The 21,158-nt window shown below is 46.5% G+C and overlaps 2 protein-coding genes across 2 annotated transcripts; one reads left to right on the top strand and one right to left on the bottom strand.

The window, feature by feature from the left end:
• Window positions 1-2,386: 2,386 nt before the first annotated feature.
• Window positions 2,387-8,143, top strand: LOC310700942 (uncharacterized protein; the record flags this gene model as incomplete). The annotated part of the gene is made up of 4 exons (XM_083490899.1): window positions 2,387-2,754; window positions 2,955-3,720; window positions 5,248-5,374; window positions 6,915-8,143. 4 exons carry the CDS (start codon window positions 2,387-2,389, stop codon window positions 7,676-7,678), a joined length of 2,025 nt encoding a protein of 674 aa, XP_083347025.1. The 3' UTR covers window positions 7,679-8,143.
• A 3,911-nt stretch (window positions 8,144-12,054) lies between these two features.
• DNAAF6 (dynein axonemal assembly factor 6) lies at window positions 12,055-21,157 on the bottom strand. Its single transcript, XM_083493544.1, has 6 exons — window positions 20,978-21,157; window positions 18,647-18,701; window positions 15,915-16,023; window positions 14,730-14,826; window positions 13,576-13,661; window positions 12,055-12,495 (listed from the first exon to the last, which is right to left on the bottom strand). Exons 1-6 carry the CDS (start codon window positions 21,083-21,085, stop codon window positions 12,366-12,368), a joined length of 585 nt encoding a protein of 194 aa, XP_083349670.1. The 5' UTR covers window positions 21,086-21,157; the 3' UTR covers window positions 12,055-12,365.
• Between the last annotated feature and the right edge of the window lies 1 nt (window position 21,158).

Genomic DNA, 21,158 nt, shown 5'->3' with positions numbered 1-21,158 from the left:
CAGAACTTGCAGGTTTTACATATAGAATAAAAGAGCAAGAAGAATGTGTATTTAAAGAAAAGTGGAAAATACTTTCTGAATATATGGAAAATAACTGTAAACAGGTGAAAACGTTGGCAGCATTAAGATAAACTCAACAGTGTAAGTAATAATTGATTGTTGTGAAAGTGGAAATCTGATTTGTATGGTTAAGGTAAAATATGCAGGAATAAAGGATATACGAAATGAACCATGGAAGGATAAGAAGTGAAGCCATGGGGTACCTTAACTATACAGGCCAGTATAGTTAAAACTATGGTTTTTCCAGTAGTGATGTATGGAAGTGAGAGCTGGACCATAAAGAAGGCTGATCGCCAAAGAATTGACGCTTTTTAATTATGGTGCTGGAGGAGACTCTTGAGAGTCCCATGGACTGCAAGAAGATCAAACCTCTCCATTCTTAAGGAAATCAGCCCTGAGTGCTCACTGGAAGGACAGATCCTGAAGCTGAGGCTCCAATACTTTGGCCACCTCATGAGAAGAGAAGAATCCCTGGAAAAGACCCTGATGTTGGGAAAGATGGAGGGCACAAGGAGAAGGGGACGACAGAGGACGAGATGGTTGGACAGTGTTCTCAAAGCTACCAGCATGAGTCTGACCAAACTGCGGGAGGCAGTGGAAGACAGGAGTGCCGGGCGTGCTCTGGTCCAGGGGGTCACGAAGAGGCGGACACGACTCAACGACTAAAGAACAACAACAACAGGCCTTGGGGGAGGTTGTCATTTATCCCCATATTGTTGATCTAATCTTCCTCAAGGGGCTGAGTAGGCAACTTTTTCAGGCTCTGGAGGGCCTGAGAAATGTCTCTTGCCTCTTTCAAGGCTTAATACTGAACATCTAAAGCCCCTTAAAGCAGGCATGGGGGGGGGGGGCTATGGCACTACAACTCCCAGCATGGCCAGTAATTGGGGTGATGGGAGTTGTAGTTCACCAACATAGAGGGCCACTGCTTCATCATCCTTTCCCTTAAATACTTCAATGTTTTCTTTTTTCAAAAAAAAAAAATTAACATAATATTGTAGCCTTATGAGGCTTTGCCCTCGGGTGGGAAAAATATTGCACCTGGGAAAGGGAAGTGGGAGTCAACAGACACTCAAGGAATAGTTTCGGAGAAAAGGCTTTTATTTCTACCATCCATGAACTGGTAGAAGGAGCAAGTGTGATAAGTCACAAAAAGCATGCATGAAGTTCACAGTCATGTGCACAAGCATATATACCCCTTCCAGTTCCCTCCCCCTTTCTCCTCCCTCAGGAGTCCTGCCCCATGTTGAGGTTCCTGAGCATGTACAGAAAGCTGTCTTGGGACTATTGTGGACTCTTGGCAGGAAAGGGGGTGAGGGGGTTTCAGTGTGTTCCAGTTGTTTCATTCTTGTGCTTTGGCAGGGTTCCCGGAGAGAAAGCAAGTTGCAATGTGGTTCTGAGAAAGGCCTGAGAAGACAATGGGCTCTGTTCTCTACCTTGTTGCAATCTTTTCAGTTACAGCAAGCGGAATGTTTCTGATGCTTAGCTGCTGAGAAAATGATTTTGAAAAGCTTTGAGAAGCTTTGAGCCTGCTTTGGTGGGGGGTGACTTCGGGCCTAGGTGAGGTCACCTGTCCTCACCTTCCTTCAATATATCAAAACATATCATATTCATTATTTCCCCCGCCCCTTTTCCCCCACCCCCCTCAAACCCTCCCTCCCCACGGAGACTTCCCTCAGCTCCTCTCTCTGATTTCTCAACCCATATTATTCTCTGCATGTTATAAAATTATGCAAATCCTCACATTATCTGTCTACCATGTTATCAATCAATAAATTTGTAAATGTTTATTCAAAACCTGCCAAGTTTTCATTTTTAAGTAATTTGTGAAAAGTTCCCATTCTTCTTTAAAATCACAGTTGTCCTTTATCTCACAGTTTGTATGTCGGTTTAGCCAGTTCTGCATAGTTCATAAATTCTCTTGCCACTGTTCTTTTGTCGGGGTTTCCTAATTCTTCAATCCGCCGCCACAAAAACAAGCAGGCCGCCCCGCGGCCTAACCGGGGGCCCAGCAGACCGCCCTTGCAGCCTAGCCAACAAAAGCTGAAAAGGGCCACAAAAACGCGGCCTAGCAAAAGAAAGGAGGCCGCAAAAATGTGGCCTAGCGAAAGAAAAAAGGCCGCAAAAATGTGGCCTAGCGAAAGAAAAAAGGCCGCAAAAACGTGGCCTAGCGAAAGAAAAAAGGCCGCAAAACCACGGCCTAGCAAAGGAAAAAAGGCCGCAAAAACGCGGCCTAGCGAAGGCAAGAAGGCCACAAAAATGTGGCCTAGCGAAAGGAAAAAAGGCCGCAAAAACGCGGCCTAGCGAAGGCAAGAAGGCCACAAAAATGCGGCCTAGCGAAGGAAAAAAGGCCACAAAAACGCGGCCTAGCGAAAGAAAGAAGGCCGCAAAAACGCGGCCTAGCGAAGGAAAGAAGGCCGCAAAAACGCGGCCTAGCGAAGGCAAGAAGGCCACAAAAATGCGGCCTAGCGAAGGAAAAAAGGCCGCAAAAACGCGGCCTAGCGAAAGAAAGAAGGCCGCAAAAACGCGGCCTAGCGAAGGAAAGAAGGCCGCAAAAACGCGGCCTAGCGAAGGAAAAAAGGCCACAAAAACGCGGCCTAGCAAAGGAAAGAAGGCCGCAAAAACACGGCCTAGCGAAGGAAAGAAGGCCACAAAAACGCGGCCTAGCGAAGGAAAGAAGGCCGCAAAAATGTGGTCTAGCGAAGGAAAAAAGGCCGCAAAAACACGGCCTAGCGAAGGAAAGAAGGCCACAAAAACGCGGCCTAGCGAAGGAAAAAAGGCCGCAAAAACGCGGCCTAGCGAAGGAAAAAAGGCCGCAAAAATGTGGCCTAGTGAAAGAAAAAAGGCCACAAAAATGCGGCCTAGCGAAAAAAGGCTGCAAAAACGCGGCCTAGCGAAGGAAAAAAGGCCGCAAAAACGCGGCCTAGCGAAGGAAAGAAGGCCGCAAAAACGCGGCCTAGCGAAGGAAAAAAGGCTGCAAAAACGCAGCCTAGCGAAGGAAAGAAGGCCACAAAAACGCGGCCTAGCGAAGGAAAGAAGGCCGCAAAAATGTGGCCTAGCGAAGGAAAAAAGGCCGCAAAAACGCGGCCTAGCGAAGGAAAGAAGGCCGCAAAAACGCGGCCTAGCGAAGGAAAGAAGGCCGCAAAAACGCGGCCTAGCAAAGGAAAGAAGGCCGCAAAAATGTGGCCTAGCGAAGGAAAAAAGGCTGCAAAAACGCGGCCTGGCGAAGGAAAGAAGGCCACAAAAACGCGGCCTGGCGAAGGAAAGAAGGCCACAAAAACGCGGCCTGGCGAAGGAAAGAAGGCCACAAAAACGCGGCCTAGCGAAGGAAAGAAGGCCACAAAAACGCGGCCTAGCGAAGGAAAGAAGGCCACAAAAACGCGGCCTAGCGAAGGAAAGAAGGCCGCAAAAACGCGGCCTAGCGAAGGAAAGAAGGCCGCATTTTGCGGCCTAGCCTCGTGGAGGGGCCAAGCCACACACACACACCCCCGATCCAGGCAAAATGCGGAGGCCGGTTACTTACCTCAATCCGGCCACCTGGACACACTCCTGATGATCCTGATCCTGGAAGGAAGAACGGCAAAAGAAGCTTGGCCCACCCCCGGCCGGCCATCCATTGTCCTCCCTGGCGAAGGGCGGGTCAAAGGCCAGCCCAAGCAGGTGGGTGGCACCCGCCCAGGTGAGCCCCGCTCGGTGCCACAAACCCCGCCCACCTGTGGGGAAGGGAGGGCGGATATTCTTCCATCCTTATGCTATCATGGCTCTTGCCGCTGTTGTTGCATACATAAATAAAGTCTTCGTTTTCTTTGGCAGGTCTTGTCCTACAATCCCTAACAAAAATTGCTTCTGGTTTTTTAACAAATGTCCTTTTAAACATTTTCTTCAATTCATTATATATCATTTCCCCCCAAAAAATTAACTTCTCTACATTCCCACCACATAGGATAAAAAGTCCCTTCTTTTTCTTTACATTTCCAACATGTATTTGACCCTGTTTTGTACATTTTTGCTATCTGTACTGGTGTTATATACCATCTATACATCGTTTTCATATAATTTTCTTTCAAAAGAGAACTGTCTGTAAATTTTAAATCTGTTTTCCACAATTTTTCCCAATCCTCAAATTGTATGTTATGTCCTATATCCTGTGCCCATTTGATCATGACTGATTTTACCTCCTCGTCCTTTGTTTCCCATTCTAGCAGAATACTAGATGCACTCTTCAGCAGCTTCACATCTTCTTCTATAACTTCCTTTTCAGATTTGGAAGTGGCATAACTAAATCCTTTCTTATTATCTTCTTTGTACATCTCGTGTAATTGCCTGTAATGTAACCAACTCTGAAAATGATCTTTTATTTCCTCATAATCTTTTACTTTCCATTTTCCTTCTTGGTCCTTTAATAAATCTCTGTATGTAAGCCACTTCCCCTTTTTACCAAGTGGTTTGAGCAACAAAGCTTCAATTGGTGACAGCCACCAAAGTGTCTTTTGTTCAATACTTTGATGTTTTCACATTCTGTAGAATTTTACGTGCCATATTTTATCTGGACAATCGGGATAAATTTCAGGAACCAAAAAGTCATATTGAAAAATACAGCTTTCGAACCCGTCTGGCCCCCAAAATGGCAACTAGGCATTCCATTTTGTCGACTGTAACCCTGGCTTAAGGAGCCATTTGGCTACCTGGCTTAGATATATTGAGTTTTCAAAGTGTTGGTGCTGACCTTTAAAGCCCTAAATGGCCTTGGCCCAGTATACCTGAAGGAGCGTCTCCACTCCCATCGTTCAGCCTGGACACTGAGGTCCTCCTCCAAGGGTCTTCTGCTGGTTCCCTCCCTGCGAGAAGTAATGCTACAGGGAACCAGACAGAGGGCCTTCTTGGTGATGGCGCCCACCCTGTGGAACGCCCTCCCATCAGATGTCAAGGAGATAAGAACCACACAACTTTTAGAAGACATCTGAAGGCAGTCCTGTATCGGGAATTTTTTATGTTTGGCATTTTAATGTTTTTACATGTGCTGTAAGCCACCCAGAGTGGCTAGGGAAACCCAGCCAGATGGGTGGGGTATAAATTATGAAATTATTATTATTTATAAAACTGATCTGGTTGGCCACTGTGAGAACAGGATGCCATTGGCTTGGTCCAGTAGGGCTGTTTTTAATGGATGCCTTTTTGATGTTTCAGGCGTCTATGGAGAAGGAGGAGGCTGCAAATACCTCTGAGGCAGGCCAGGCTCAGGCAGCTGTGAAACAGAGGCAACCATGGCAGGAAATAGAACGAGAAGTTGACAATGAAAAGGCCAGGTGTCTGAGTAAGGAGAAGCTCTGCTTTCTGAGCCTGCATTTTTGATGCCCCCCAGTTTCTGTCTTCTATATATTTTAATGAAATATTCTGTTTTACAATTTAGAGTATTCATTTAAACAACCTTAAAATATCAATGACTTCTCTTCTTCTCTTTCCCTGGTTCATTTTGCATAGCATAAATCCCTGCATGTTTTATATAAACTAAACCATTCAGCATTCCATTATTACATCCATCAAAACTTATTTACACTGTTGAATTTATCTTAATGCTGCCCATGTTTTCAAGCGTACAGAATTCCCCCCCATATATTCAATAAACATTTTCCAATCTTCTTTAAACAAATATTCTTCTTGTTCTCTTATTCTATAAGTTAGATCTGCAAGCTGCACATATTCCATCAGCTTAAATTGCCCTTCTTCTTTAGTTGGGACCTCATTCGTTTTCCATTTGGGGGCTAACGAAACACGAGCCACCGTGGTGGCATACATAAATAACCTTTTTTGACACCTGGGAATTTCCATCTGAATTATCCCCCCCCCCAAAGGACTTTTGGCTTTTTTGGAAAGGTGCTTTTAAACATTTTTTTCAATTCATTATAAATTATTTCCCAATATTCTTTGACCCTTTTACGTCATCAAAAGGGTAAAAGAGGGAGCCCCACAGTTCCTAGCCTTGCCTTTTAGTTTCACATCTATTGCTGTTAGTGCTTGTGTAATGGGGTAGTTTTGTTGACAAATTTACCGTATTTTCAGCTCTACAGGACGCACTGGACGATAAGACGCACCTAGTTTGGGGGGGAGGAAACAAGAAGAAAAAAAATCTGAACCCCAGAAGCCAGAACAGCAAGAGGGATCTAGCTTCTGGGATAACCTCTTGCTGTTCTGGCTTCGGGGACAGCCTTAGAAGCCACTGCAAGGCAGTGGGGTGAAGGCACCCTGCTGCCCTGCGGAGGCTTTGCGCACCTAACCCCAAGCTAGAACAGGGAGACGGAGCGCTGCGCAGTGCTCCGTCTCCCTGAACTGGCTTTGGGCTTAGCCGCACAGCCTGCATTCGCTCCATAAGACACACACACATTTTCCCTTACTTTTTAGAAAGGAAAACGTGCGTCCTATAGAGCGAAAAATACGGTACTTTGCAGGCTCCCATAAACATCTGGTTGATCACTGTTGGTACAAGATTCTGGACCAGATGGGCTTTTAGTCTCACCCAGCAGGGCTCACCTTTAAAGCATTACAGTCCAGGAAAACCAAACAAAAATCTCCAGCAGCTGGGTCCTTCAGAGGGGATGCAATGTTTTCTTGTAGGAAAGGTTCCCAAAGCATTCACCTTATGACAATGGGTTTCACTGAATCATTGGTGAGCTCAACCCCTGGAGTTTGGGGACAGGGAACATTGCAAATTTGGAATACTGGAGCAGGTGGGTGAAGTGGACAGCTAGGTTTTCCCACCAGCCTTTCCAGAGGGGAGAATATGACTCACGATGGGGGAAGAGAGAGCAAACTGTGGTCTTGCTTGTCATTTTGGGTCTTTCTCTTTATTCCGACAGGTGATGTGCAGGTAGTTGAGAATGAGGTAGAACCATGTGCAATTCTGCCAGGACTTAAGCATGAAGATGTAAAAGAGAACTTGAAACACAAGAGAGTTCCTACAAGAGAGAGACCCCATAAATGTGAACAGTGTGGGACAAGCTTCAATTGGAAGTCAAACCTTATTGCACATCGAAGACTCCATGCAGGGGTGAAGCCATATACACACTCCAGGGGTGGAAAGAGCTTCTGTTGTACATCAAAAGTTGCCAGAAGTCAAGGAATTTGCACAGGAGAGATGCTCTATAAATGTGACGTGTGTGAAAAGAGCTTCAAGAGGAAGTCAAACTTGACTGCACATCGAAGAATCCACACTAGAGAGACATTTCATAAATGCTCAGACTGTGACCACAGCTTCAGTAACAGCACAAACCTTACTGCACATCAGAGAACCCATACAGAGAAAAAGCTAGACAGTGGCACCAGTTATGCTTCTCAAGCAAGCTCTATTGAACATAAAACAATCCGCACTGAAGAGAGACCTTATAAATGCTCAGCATGTGAACATAGCTGCAGTAGCAGCACAAGCCTTATTGCACATTGGAGAGCCCACATAGAGAAGCCAGATTGTGGCATAAGATCTGTTCCTCCATCAGACTTTGTCGGAGATTACACAACCCGCTCTGTAAAGAAACATTTTATATGCTCCAAATGTCAAACGTGTTTCATGTCTCCCTTAAGCCTTGGAATACATCAGCTGGGTCACAAAGAGCAGGTACCGTAGAATTTTTCAGAACGTGTTTGCTAAATCAAAGGAAATAAAGGAATTCACACAGGAAATGCTTGGAGTGTGGGGAAAAGTGTACACCTTCTTTCACACCAAAGTGACGTGCAGCGTAAATTAATAATGCAGAGTTTTAAAGAATAAAAGCTTTACTGAATTAAAATAAACTTCTTCATAAACAACATGGTTCCAAACAGTTTGAATGAGATTACATACTGACTCTGCTCACAACAGTTTCTCACTGAAATTTTACAGAGAGCACAAAAGAGAAACTGGCTGCTAAGTCATATGTCAGAGTGACTCAACACTTAGCAGTTAGTCCTGAATAACTTTAGTAGGCCCAAATGATTGTGCAGTCCCAGCACTTCCCAGCCTGCTTTGCTGCTTCTGCTCTCATGTGTCTTTGTCACATGACACAAAGAACCCACAGAGGGGAGAAATCATAATGAGAGAATATCCCAATGCCTGTAGAGTGGTGCCTCGCAAGACGAAAAGAATCCGTTCCGCGAGTCTCTTCGTCTTGCGGTTTTTTTTCGTCTTGCGAAGCAAGCCCATTAGCGGATTAGCGCTATTAGTGGCTTAGCGGATCAGCTGTTAAGCGGCTTAGCGGCTTGGGAAAAGGGGGGGGGAGGAAAAAAACCCCGCAGGAACTCGCAAAACATTTTCGTCTTGCGAAGCAAGCCCATAGGAAATTCGTTTTGCGAAGCACCTCCAAAACGGAAAACCCTTTCGTCTAGCGGGTTTTCCATCTTGCAAGGCATTCGTCTTGCGGGGCACCACTGTAGCTCGTGAGATGGGGTTCTGCCTTAAGGTTTCTGAGCCTTTGAATACAGTCACAATGCCCTGCTACATTTAACTGGTTATCTTATGTGTAATTGCCTGCCTTTCGTGGGCACATGGGATATTTTGATTATTTAAAACTACATAAAAACTATACTTGCGAAGTACATGTTCTCCCCACCCCTCAAGTTCTGGGCACTGTGGTTTGTTAAGGGCTGCTGGGAATCCTAGTGAACTACAGTCCACGGAATTCTCAAGGGGCGAGGAATGTGCTTTGCAGTTATAGTGTATACGTGGCCTTGTTGAACAATTGTAACAAAGAGTTTCTCATTTAAATGTCCAATGACACTGTTCTCACTCAACACAGTTAACAAGCATTCTTTGTTTAGATGTCAGTAGGGTCCAATATTAAAAGTAGTAGTAGTAGTAGTAGTAGTAGTAGTAGTAGTAGTAGCCGGTCTGTATAAGGCCTCAGTCACACTTGGACTTTTAATGTGGACTTGAAGTTTCTTAATAAAAAAATTCCTTCCAGTAGCACCTTAAAGACCAACTAAGTTAGTTCTTGGTATGAGCTTTCGTGTGCATGCACACTTCTTCAGATACGTGCATGCACACGAAAGCTTATACCAAGAACTAACTTAGTTGGTCTTTAAGGTGCTACTGGAAGGAATTTTTTTTATTTTGACTATGGCAGACCAACACGGCTACCTATCTGTAACTTGAAGTTTCTTGTTTCTCTTTTTTAACCTCTTTTACCCAGAACTGCTCTGGCAGAAACTGCTGTAATTACCGGTAATTGAAACACAAACATTTTAAAATGTGGGGTGGGGGTGTTACTGGGTTGTTGCTTTTTTTGTTTTTATTATGTACTTTGAGTTTCTATATTGTAATTTTATCCTGTGAACTGTCCTGAGATCTGTGGGTAAATGGAAGTATATACATTCAATAAATTATACTAAAATCAGGCCAGGGAAAAAATGTTACAAGTTCCAGGGACAGCCCCTGCAAAAGCCCCATGTTTTAGGGTTTGCCTTGATCCCAAGCTCTATGGGGAGACTAAGGAATGTCACCCACCTGCCCAAGTTCACTTTTAGGGAGGGGAGCAGAAGAAAGGTCTGCCCTTCCATTGGGAAAAGATTTCCTACCCCCATACAAAGGGGGAAAGACCTATAAATGCATTGTTTTAGCGGAAAAATATACAGGAATGCAAGAACCATAGGAAATGTAAATATTAGGGGAAATACCCTTTGCAAAAGCATGTACATTAGGAGAGATCTGCACCAAAATGCTGACCAATTTTCAAGAGGTCTTTAAAAATAATAAGATGTGAAAATCTGGACAAACTGGTAACTAGAAAAAGAAGACATGGGAAAAAACTTAAAATTGAAATGGTTTTCTTAATGGGTTTTTAAAAATCCCTCCCCATACTCCCTCCAGCAGGAGCACCCACCCCCTACTAATAAGAATACATAATAATATGACCCACCTGCAGCACCTCCGCAAGGAAGGACAGCCGCAGCCAAGCCCAGCATTTTCCCCGGGGAAGCAGGACAGAAATGGAAGCAGGAGCCTCTGGGCTGCTCTGGGCAGAGAGCGAGGAGAGGCGCTGGTCTCGCCTCCAGAAAGCCCCGCTGGATCAGCTGCACGGGCGCCCCAAATAGTTTTCTAAACTCAAAGAATCCCAGATGTCACAAGTTCATGTAGGGTGGAACTTGAACCCAGAGCTTCAAGGGACAATGAAGAAGACCCAACATCAGGAAGAAGTGCTTTCTGGCAGTCAGAGCTTCTGAACAGAGAAACCAGGTCCCCCTCAGGAGGCGGCCGCCTCTCCTTCCTTGGAGGTTGATGAGCAGAGGTTGGATGGCCATCTGTCATGGATGCTGGAGCTGAGATTCCTCCATTGCAGGGGGTTGGGCTAGATGACCCCCGGGTCCCTTCCAACTCTATGATTCTATGATAGGGTTTCTGTGACCCCCTCTCACCTTCCTCCTTGTGTGTGGATGGTGGATTAATAGCAGCACACGCAGGAATCCAGAACTCAAGCATCCAGGACCGATGGGCATCCCACCTCTGCTTCAAAACATCCCAAGAAGGAGAGCCCACCCCCTTCCACCCCACTGTCAGGCAGCTCTTGCTGTCAGAAAGTTACAGATAGGTAGCCGTGTTGGTCTGCCATAGTCAAAATAAAAAAATTCCTTCCAGTAGCACCTTAAAGACCAACTAAGTTAGTTCTTGGTATGAGCTTTCGTGTGCATGCACACTTCTTCAGATACCTGTTTAGAGTAGAGAACGCTGATCAGATGTTTGAGCAGCTTCTTAGAGAAAGTGTTGCATAGTTTTCTTGCATATTCAGTGGGATATGTGGATTGTAGAGGGTTCTTAATTCTAAGACCCTTGGGTATAATGTCCAGGTTCTTGCATTTAGTAAGAAAGAAGATATCAGTCTGTACCTGTGCAAGTTTCTTGGTGAGGTTGATGGACTTCCATTTCATGCGGCTCAATGTGGTGCCTTCCATGGCTCCAGTTACAGATAGGTAGCCGTGTTGGTCTGCCATAGTCAAAATAAAAAAATTCCTTCCAGTAGCACCTTAAAGACCAACTAAGTTAGTTCTTGGTATGAGCTTTCGTGTGCATGCACACTTCTTCAGATACCAGAGACCAGAAAGATACCAGATGTCAGAAAGTTGTTCTTGAGCAGGGGTCAGCAACCTTTTTCAGCCATGGGCCGGTCCACTGTCCCTCAGAGCATGTGGTGGGCCGGAAAATATTTTGGAAAACGAATTCCTATGCCCCACAAACAACCCAGAGATGCATTTTAAATAAAAGGACACATTCTACTCATGTAAAAACACCAGGCAGGCCCCACAAATAACCCAGAGATGCATTTTAAATAAAAGGACACATTCTACTCATGTAGAAACACACTGATTCCCGGACCGTCCACAGGCCGGATTGAGAAGATGACTGGGCCGCATCCGGCCCCTGGGCCTTAGGTTTCCTACCCCCATTCTTGAGGTTGGGTCGGAATCTCCTTTCTTGTCACTTGAAGCCATGGGTTCGAGTCCTACCTTCCAGGGAGTTTAGAAAACGTTTGGGGTTTTTTAAGTTTAGCGGGGGAAAGGCAATTAAGAGGCAACACAATAGGAATTTGTACAATTATTCACAGCATAGAGAAAGTGGGCAGAGAAAAGTTTTGGTCCCACTCTCCTAACACTAGAACTGGGAAGCTGGATGCGGGGAGAGCCAGCTCTTCTTCAAAACACAGAGTCCAACTCTGGGACTCACTCCCCGAGGAGACAGGGATGGCCACTGTTATAAGTGATAAAACTGCTCCTTTCCCCTTATGGGGCACCCAAGAGCCCATACAGAGTCCTTCTGTAGGTTCTCTATTGGTAGGAGAGAATAACAGAGGCCAACCAGAGAATATTGAGAAGCAAAGCAGCTAGTAAGCCTGATCTTTATTAACTGTTGCAACAGGGTGCTCCCCCCACACGCAGAAGGCAGCCTTGAAAACAAACCTTTATCAAATGCAAAGAAACCTCTTTTTCTGCTTATATGTGCAGATCTTCTCAAAATAATATTGATGCACACATGTATTAAGGAATGGAAAAGAGAGTTTAATTATCCACAAAATAGGTGTGCAATTGTCTGAAATAAGAGCAGACAATGGTCCTGGCTGCGACTCTGAAAGTTCAAAGGTTGGACTATAATGTACCTCAATCACCACTCTGTCCAAAAGCTCATCTCCTGCTGGGACACCTCCCCAGCTAGATTTCCATCTCAGAGTCCTGGTGAGAGCTCTAAGGAATGGGAGCTGCAGCAGGAAGGATCCCACCCTTCCTGCTCAGTCCAGCTTTTGTGGTTGCTCACTCAACGACCATTTCTATGGAGCTGCTTCCTTTCCTCTTCAGGCAAAATTGATGAAATCAAGCTCTCGTTTCATCCTCAAGGTGACTTCCAGAGTGCCCTTTTCGGAGAGGAAAGAGGCCTTGCCACTCTTGGTATCCACAGGGTGAGGCAGGTGCAAGAGAAGCTTCCTGGGAAACAGAAAAGTAGCAGCTGTCACCTGAAGCTGCCATATGAGGGGAAAGAAGGAAGGAAGGAAGGAAGGAAGGAAGGAAGGAAGGAAGGAAGGAAGGAAGGAGAGGAGAGGAGAGGAGAGGAGAGGAGGAGTTTGGACTTGATATCCCGCTTTATCACTACCCGAAGGAGTCTCAAAGCTGCTAACATTCTCCTTTCCCTTCCTCCCCCACAACAAACACTCTGTGAGGTGAGTGGGGCTGAGACTTCAAAGAAGTGTGACCGGCCCAAGGTCACCCAGCAGATGCATGTGGAGGAGCAGAAATGCGAACCCGGTTCCCCAGATTACATCTATTGCTCTTAACCACTACACCACACTGGCTGAAAGAAAGAAGAAGAAAAAAAAGAAAGAAAGAAAGAAAGAAAGAAAGAAAGAAAGAAAGAAAGAAGGGAATCTTTGTGGCCAAGGCTGAGGGGAGCCTCTGCCTCAAACATTAAAAACTTCCCATCAGATGCCAAGGAAATAAACATCTATCTGACTTTTAGAAGACACCCAAAGGGAAGTTTGAGGTTTTTTGTGTTTTCAATATTTTGTCAGAAGCTGCTCAGAATGGCTGGGGCAACCCAGTCAGATGGGCGGCATATAAATAATAAAATTGTTGTTGGGGGGGCACACAAAGAGTTCAGAAACTCTCCCCACCAAAAACAATAATTTCCTTCCTTCCAGATCTTTGGCAGCCACTGATTCACACTTTCAAAGCTTCTTCCTGCACACAAAGCTTGCGTGCATCTTTCTGAAAGCGCTAGCCAAGACTCAAGGGTGTACTAAGAAAAAGGCAGAGAATAGAGAGCGTTACCAGACACCAAAAACAGCCAGTCCCTGTCACCAACTCTGAAGTGTCACACTGGAGGTCACAGGCCGGCGGAAAGTCTGCCTTTCTACCCAAGAATCTTCACCCAAGAATCAGCCGACCAACCAGCCAACTAAGCAATGTTCATTCCTCGTGTGTGCAGGAGTTCCTTCATGAGCAAGCGGCTGCTGCCAAATTGGGCCAAAATAATTGAGGGGAACTTCCACACCCCTCCTGCCAGCTTACTTCTCTGGGCTCCGGAGATCAAGAACCTTTTCCCGGATATCAAGGGTAATGTCTGAAGCCTTCGTATCTGGAAGTTTGATTTTAATCTGAAATGAAAAACAGAGGTGGTTACCAGGGAGCACCGATTACAGCTCCTTGCTGGGGACACAGGGGACGCTAGGTGAAAATATTATTAATATTATTATTTATTATTAATGTAATTTATAATAACAGATAATGATAATAATAATAATGATAATAATAATGATGATGATAATTTGTATACCACCCTATACCTGTAGGTCTCAGTGTGGTTCACAACATAAAGTTACAATTTAAAGCCCCAAAATTCGTTAGAAGGCTGGCGGGGGGGAGAAGCCTGCTCCTCCCCGTCGCCAGCCCCGCAAACTCGGGGGACAGCGGGAGAGGCGCAGCGCGCTTTCCCGCCGTCCCCTGACTTGGTTAGAAGGCTGGCGGAGGGCTTCCCCCTCCTCCAGCCCCGCAAGCTCCCAGAGCGATGCCAAAGCTGCACACAGCTTCGGCATGGCTCTGGGTCCTGTTCTGGGGGCTGGGAGAGGGGGAAGCCCGAGCTTCCCCCGCCCCAGCCCCGCGCCTGGGGGGGGAAATAATTTTTTCCCCTTTATTTCCCCCCCCCCCAAAAAAAATCTAGGTGCGTCCTATGGGCCGGTGCGTCCTATAGGGCGAAAAATACGGTAAATACAAATGAATATATAACACTTAAAAACAATTTTGAAGAACCCCACCCACAAATAAAACGGCACCCAGCCAAGTCAAAGGACCCCTGGACAGTTGTCCAATTGAATTCAATTCATGGGGTGCGAATGAGGGGATTGTCACTTTTCTAGGTCATGTGGCCAGCATGACTAAACTGCTTCTAGCTCACAGAAACGCCGTTTACCTTGGCGCCGCAGCGGTACCTGTTTATCTACTTGTGCTGGTATGCTATCGAACGGCTAGGTTGGCAGGAGCTGGGACAATGCAATAGGAGCTCACCCCGTCAAGCAGATTCGAACTGCAGACCTTGCGATCGGCAAGCCCAAGAGGCTCCACAGTTTAGTCCACAGCACCACACACGTCCCCGTTAAAACCCCATCCCCGTTAGAACAATGGGCCAAATACATTAAGAGGAAGAGCCTGGAGAGCCTGCTTCTTACCAGCATGTCCTCACAGCAAGCCGTAGACGCGTCCTTCCTGCTCATTCCCAGGAACATGTCCTCAGCACTCACATGCTGCTTGAATAATATTTCGTATCTGTGAAAGACAATGTTTGCCAGCAAGGCTGAAAGCCCCTGGGGTGGGGCACCTCTTTTCATCAGCTGCTGCCTGGCAGCCCCTACACTCCCAACGGGGCAGAGCCCGCTGCTTTCAGTTCCTGCTCAGCCACTGCAACCCCAGTGTAAGAAAGCCAACGTGTATTGGGAGATGATATACTCAGAACTAAAAAAGATGTTAAGAGTCTCATTTCCCAAGAAACCAGAGATGTTCTTATTGAGTATGGTAGAGGGGGAAATACCCAATACTTAGTCCTTAGTCTTTTCCTCTATGCAGTAACAGCGGCCAGAATAATCTGTGCCCAAAGGTGGAAGGAAAAAATAGTCTCGCAAAAGCAGACTGGCAGAATAAGCTAATAGAATACATGGAGCTAGCAATGTTGACTGCAAAAATAAGAAATCAAGATGAGTCAGATATAAAAGAAGGGTGGGAATACTGTACTTTGATGAATATTTAAAGAAATATAACAATCAGATAAACTTCCAAGTGGGGTTAGATATATGAGCTGCAGTTAAAAATAAGCAGAAGAGGGTTGGCAATTAAGGAGATGCAACTTAACAAGGGGGATTTGTGTGGTAACCAAAGAGTGTAAGATAAATGGCGACAACTGTATAATTGATGTACTAAGATATGTAAAATGTATTTTTTTAAAATTTAAGAGAACTTTGTCTATAGATTTGGTAGCAACACCCGTTTGAAACAGCAGAAGATTTAATTGCCTCCTTCTCTCTGCCAGGACGGTGCCTGCCCTGCCTGTCAGCTGCTCCAGAGCTACTCATGTGTTGCAGCAATTTCAATGCAATTTATAAAGCTGCATTCCTAACCCCACTTCCTGACTGGCACGGTATGGCAGCAGCAGCCAGCCAGATGTTAGTCGTCAAATCTTGCGACCAGACATCTCCACTTACTCGCAAAAGGCCTGTCGCCTGTGGTGAAATGCGACTGGTGCCCGGTTAATTTCAAACACTGAACCAACCCATACAAGACTGTTTAAGATATCAGAGCACGGATTTGGAAGAGAGAAGCAAGCGCTCCTGGCAGGGCATGTGGAGCTCAGATGGGCTTACTCAGGCTGTTCCCTGGAGTCCAAGGCATCATCATTGTACTCAGAATCCTCCGGCACGTCCTCTGCGTTCCAGATCTCTTTGCTGTTCCCATATTTCACTTGAGTGGCAGCTGCAAGCAGGAAGACAGAATCACCTGATTTACTTGTCGTTGCAGAGCACACACAGCTCCCTGGCCTTTTGATACTTGCAGGGTAACAGGCCACTTCTAGCTCATAACACAATCATGGCACGAGGGAGCATCTAAAAGACAGTGTCTGTAAATCAACAAGCACCTTGGTTTTCAAGTTGTAAATCCCATTCATCACCGGCTGAAATCCCATTAATCAGAGATGTTCGTACATCACTACAAATAATGATTTAGTACCTGTTATGATGCCATTGGGGAAATTGCTACTGATGTTAGAAAGGATGGGCTTATATATAGGCCAGTGCTTTTCGTTGTTGTTGATGATCATGATGATGCTAATTAAATTTGTATACTGCCCTATATTCTTAGATCTCACGGTGGTTCACAACATTATTGGTAAAAAATTAGGTGCCGGTATTCATACATTAAGGGACGTGGGTGGCGCTGTGGGTTAAACCACAGAGCCTAGGACTTGCTGATCTGAAGGTCGGCAGTTTGAATCCCCGCGACGGGGCGAGTTCCTGTTGCTCGGTCCCTGCTCCTGCCAAAAAGCTGGTCAAAGTGCAAGTAGATAAATAGGTACCGCTCCGGCAGTAAGGTAAACGGCGTTTCCATGTGCTGCTCTGTTCGCCAGAAGCGGCTTAGTCATGCTGGCCACATGACCCGGAAGCTGTACGCCGGCTCCCTCGGCCAATAAAGTGAGATGAGCGCTGCAACCCCAGAGTCGGCCACGAATGGACCTAATGGTTAGGGGTCCCTTTACGTTTACCTTTATACATACATTAGTAAGAGTCCTGTGCATTGCTGCAATTCCAAGTTTTATTATTATAAGGCCAGCCTCACTTTAAATAGAGGGAGCTCAAAGAGGATCCATGGACATTCTGTTGCCCAAAGGCTCACAAAACCCTCGACCTGGCTGTATGTGCTCCTTGCAGGCCTCCTGTTAAGGGAGCTACATCAGTGCTGGCCACTGAGTTCTCCTCACTCCTCTTTCTGTGTCTTCTTGCCCTAAGACAGTGGTTACAGGGGGCCTAATGGGATCTGAAGGCTGCGGCTGCCTATGCCGCCAGGGCTCACAGGGCAGGAACACTGTTGTGTGTTCTGTGTGATGCATGGAGGTGCCTTGCAGCTCTGTCCTTGTTACCAAGTTCACTGATTCCTTCCATGTGTGAGCGGCATCGCTGGGGTTTGTTGTTTCGACGGATGCCGAGGGTGTGCCTGTTATTTTCAGATTTCCTGAGTGATGCTTGGACAGGACGCTGCAGGCAACCTTTTGATGGCATATCAGTGACGTCCCTGTGCACGCTGCTCCCCCCCCCCACGAAAAAATCTCCTCCCTCCTTGCTTTGTGGCATAATGATTAGATTGTTGGACATGGGAGAGCTGGGTTTGAAACCTCACTCAGCCATAAAGCTCATTGGGTGTCCTAGAGCAGTGTTTCCCAACCACTGTTCCGCGGCACACTAGTGTGCCGCGAGATGTTGCCTGGTGTGCCGCGAGATGTTGCCTGGAGGGAGGTGGGCGAGTCGGGCGGCGAGAGGCGGGGCGGCGGCGGCGAGGAGAGGCCGCCCAGCGCGGGGCTCTCGCCGTCTGCCTGCCTGCCTGCGAGCTCGGCGGGCAGTGCCTCCGTCCGCAGTGCCCGCCTCGCGGCTCTCATTGCCTGCCCCTGCCAAAGCTCACCCAGCCAAGCCGCGCTCTCCTTCCTGCCTCGCTTTGCTGCCTCCTCCCCCCACCCCCAAAGCTTGGAGGTTCCCCGGCAAGGGGGAGGGAAAAAAATTGAAACTTACACTTTCGTGCGTCCCTCCCTGCGTAACGCTGCGCGCTGACGTCACGGGGCTGTAATGGTGGTGTGCCTCGAGATTTTTTTCATCAAACAAGTGTGCCTTTGCCCAAAAAAGGTTGGGAAACACTGTCCTAGAGCCATTCACCATCTCTTAGCCTAACCTACCTCACAGGGTACTGAAACAACAGGGGAGTGTTATATGTATAACAACTGTTTGTTTTCTTCTCTGGATCACGCTTTGCTCGCAACGCACATTGATACTTTTGGGGGAGTATGTTACGGAAAAGCAGCAATGCGAGAGCGAGCTGCAGGTGGCTGGAAAGCAAAACAGGATGTTGATGTTTGGGACTGTACCATGGGAACAAAGGGACAGTCTATTCACTGTGCTGAGCACCGGGTGTTAGCTCAGAGTGTCATCTGACCTGTACTGGAAGTACAGGGGTGGAGTTTATCTCTCTCTGCTGTTGGAGTTTGAACTGTGCAGACGCATTTCTCTGTACTGCTGCAAAGACAGAAATAAAGCGATGTAAATACATTTCTGTCTGTCTCTCTCTCCTCCCTGGGGGAGGCAGGGAGGAGGGGTGAGTGGTGTGTTCTTCTCACGCTTGAGGAGGATCGCCGATAGTGACCTAGCCTGTATCCTGCCGGGAGACGCAGACGGGGAGGTCAACAAGGAGCTTAAGCCGAGTGCCTGGAGAGTGGCCAGTTTTCGTCTGATAAGGCTTAAGAATCCGACAAGGTGAACCATGTACACCACCTTGAGCTCCTTAGAAGATAAAGGTGGTACATAAATGTAATAAATCATTGTAATGCCCGGCTTACCTGTGGGTGCTGCTGCCTTTGGGGGTCCAATGTTCCCTGGGCCTGCGCTGCTCACCTGCAAAAAGATTGCATTCAGCCCTTGTCCGTTAGCTGCCCTGAAGAAGGCAGGTCTAAAGCACATTGAAAGCGCAGAGGCTTATGAAGATGATGGAATATGCTGAGATGACTAGATTGACTGTTAGAATTAAAGATGAGGAAAAAATTCTTGAGGATTGGAAACATTTTGTGGAATTTGTCTTTTAATAGCATGGTTATGTGAAAACATATGCAGCATTTGAATTATAGCAACAGATGAGAATGGATAGTTTAGCAAGTTAGAATTAATGTATATAGTGGGTAAAATATAATAGCAGCTTTATTTGGTTAGAAAAGAACACTGTGGAAGGGTGGATGGGAGTTCAATTAATAGGAAAGATTTGTTCTGAATGTTGTCTAGAGATATAAGAGCCATTTCCCAATATCTCAAGAGCTGTCACATGGAAGAGGGAGCAAGATTGTTTTCTCCGGCTCCAGGAGGGGGTAGGACTCGAACCCATGGCTTCAAGTTACAAGAAAGGAGATTCCTGATGTTTACATCAGGAAGAACATTCTGACAGTGAGAGCTGTTTGACTGTGGAACAGTCTCTATTGGAAAGCCTCTATTGGAAAGCCGCCTGCTTTTTAAGCAGAGGTTGGATGGCCATCTGTCAAGGAGGCTTTAGCTGAGATTCCTGCCTTGCTCTTTTTAAAAAAACTAATACCGTGGTGCCCCGCAAGACGAACACCTCGCAAGATGAAAAACTCGCAAGACGAAAGGTTTTTTCATTTTCGAGTTGCTTCGCAAGACGAATTTCCCTATGGGCTTGCTTCGCAAAACGAAGCTTGCCCCGCAATCTCCAGGGACAGAGGGGAAGGCACGCGGCCATTCCACTCTCTCCCCGGACCCCTTTTGAACCAAGGGGCGGCAACGGGGAGAAGCGATCTTCTCCCCTCCGCCCCTTGCTTCAAAAGAGGGGACAGAGGGGAAGGCGCGCGGCCATTCCCCTCTGTCCCCGGACGGTCTCCATAGGAACGCATTGATTGATTTTCAGTGCATTCCTATGGGAAACCGTGCTTCGCAAGACGAAAAACTCGCAAGAAGAAAAAACTTGCGGAACGAATTAATTTCGTCTTGCGAGGCACCACTGTAATTTGGTTTTACATATTTAACATTATAATCACACCACAACATATCCACAGTTTAAAGATTCCTCCAAGTCTCTGGACCTTCCCACATTCCCCTCCATGGGTTCTGTTGTTAAACCTTTTCTACTGCATCTTTTTTCAATAATCCAATTTTTTTATCACTCCATTATGTCCATATTTCTCGTTACATTACAAGTGTCACTGCAGTCCTGCTAATGTTTTCAGCTGCTTTCTCTTCAGATCGTATAAATCTTCCGCCTTTTACTAAAGATCCCTACATTTCAGGGGGTTTTCATAGATGACCCTCAAAGGTCCCTTCCAACTCTACGATTCTAGGATTCTAAAAGAAATGGCAAAATCTAAAAATTTAATTTAAAAAGGTCATGTTTAAAGAGAGAAATAAACCCCTGGAGGGGGATGGGATCTCCCCACCCCACCCCCGGCCTTCCTCTCACCCAGGGTCGGATTTAGGTTTGATGAGGCCCTAAGCTTCTGAAGGTAATGGGGCCCTTTATATGTCCAGCTGTCAACAACCAATTGTCGCTGTTTTTTGTGTTGAATATATGCTATATGGTACAGTGGACACTCGGGTTGCGAACGTGATCCGTGCAGGATGCACATTCGCAACCCGCAGCGGTACATCTGCGCACGTGCAGGTTGCGATTCGGCGCTTCCGTGCATGTGCAACCACTGAAACCCAGAAGTAACTCGTTCCAGTGCTTCCGGGTTTCGGCACGTCCGTAACCTGAAAAAGCACAACCCATAGCTGTCAACCTTCCCTTTTTTGGCGGGAAATTCCCTTATTCCAGCGCTGTTTCCCGCTGCTTTCCACTGCTATCCCGGATTGTTTGATATCCCGTAGACTGTCCCCGGGACAGGTGAGGCTGCTGATCCCTATTTTCAAATCTGAAAGTTGACAGCTATGGCGCAACCTGAAGTGTCTGTAATCTGAGGTATGACTGTAATTTATGTACTTAATAGGTATCTAAAGCCATTTGCATATAACAAAATATGTATTTTTTCAAAGTAATTGTTGAACTGAAATACAATTAAGAAGAAGTATATTAATAAAGAAAGATAATTAAGAATAAGTATACGGGGGGGAGAGAGTGGGGATCTAAGATATAGATTGCTTAGCTTATACATAAATCCGGCACTTGCTCTCACCCCTATCGCTCTTCCTCCGTCCTCGTCCTCCTCCTCCGGCGGCGACAGCAACTGAGAGAGAGCCAGCAAGGAGGAGGCCGAGCAGAGTCCCAGCTCCGGGGGCTCCATCGCCAGGGCGGCTACAAAGAAACTCGCAGCAGCGCCCAGAAAGCCACCGCCAGCGTCTCCCGCGTCGCCACGG

This window comes from Podarcis liolepis (assembly GCF_965112155.1).
Source record: "Podarcis liolepis genome assembly, chromosome: 2".
NCBI classification, from domain to species: Eukaryota; Metazoa; Chordata; class Lepidosauria; order Squamata; family Lacertidae; genus Podarcis; species Podarcis liolepis.
This window is presented reverse-complemented; position numbering and strand designations above follow the sequence as displayed.

Excerpts from the sequence above, each read along its gene's own strand:
- DNAAF6 (XM_083493544.1), bottom strand. The coding sequence starts at position 21,085 with ATGGAGCCCCCGGAGCTGGGACTCTGCTCGGCCTCCTCCTTGCTGGCT. Across the intron at positions 13,662-14,729 it reads CTTGCTGTGAGGACATGCTG|ATTAAAATCAAACTTCCAGA; the intron begins GTAAGAAGCAGG and ends TTTTCATTTCAG. Across the intron at positions 12,496-13,575 it reads GATCTCCGGAGCCCAGAGAA|GAAGCTTCTCTTGCACCTGC; the intron begins GTAAGCTGGCAG and ends TCTGTTTCCCAG.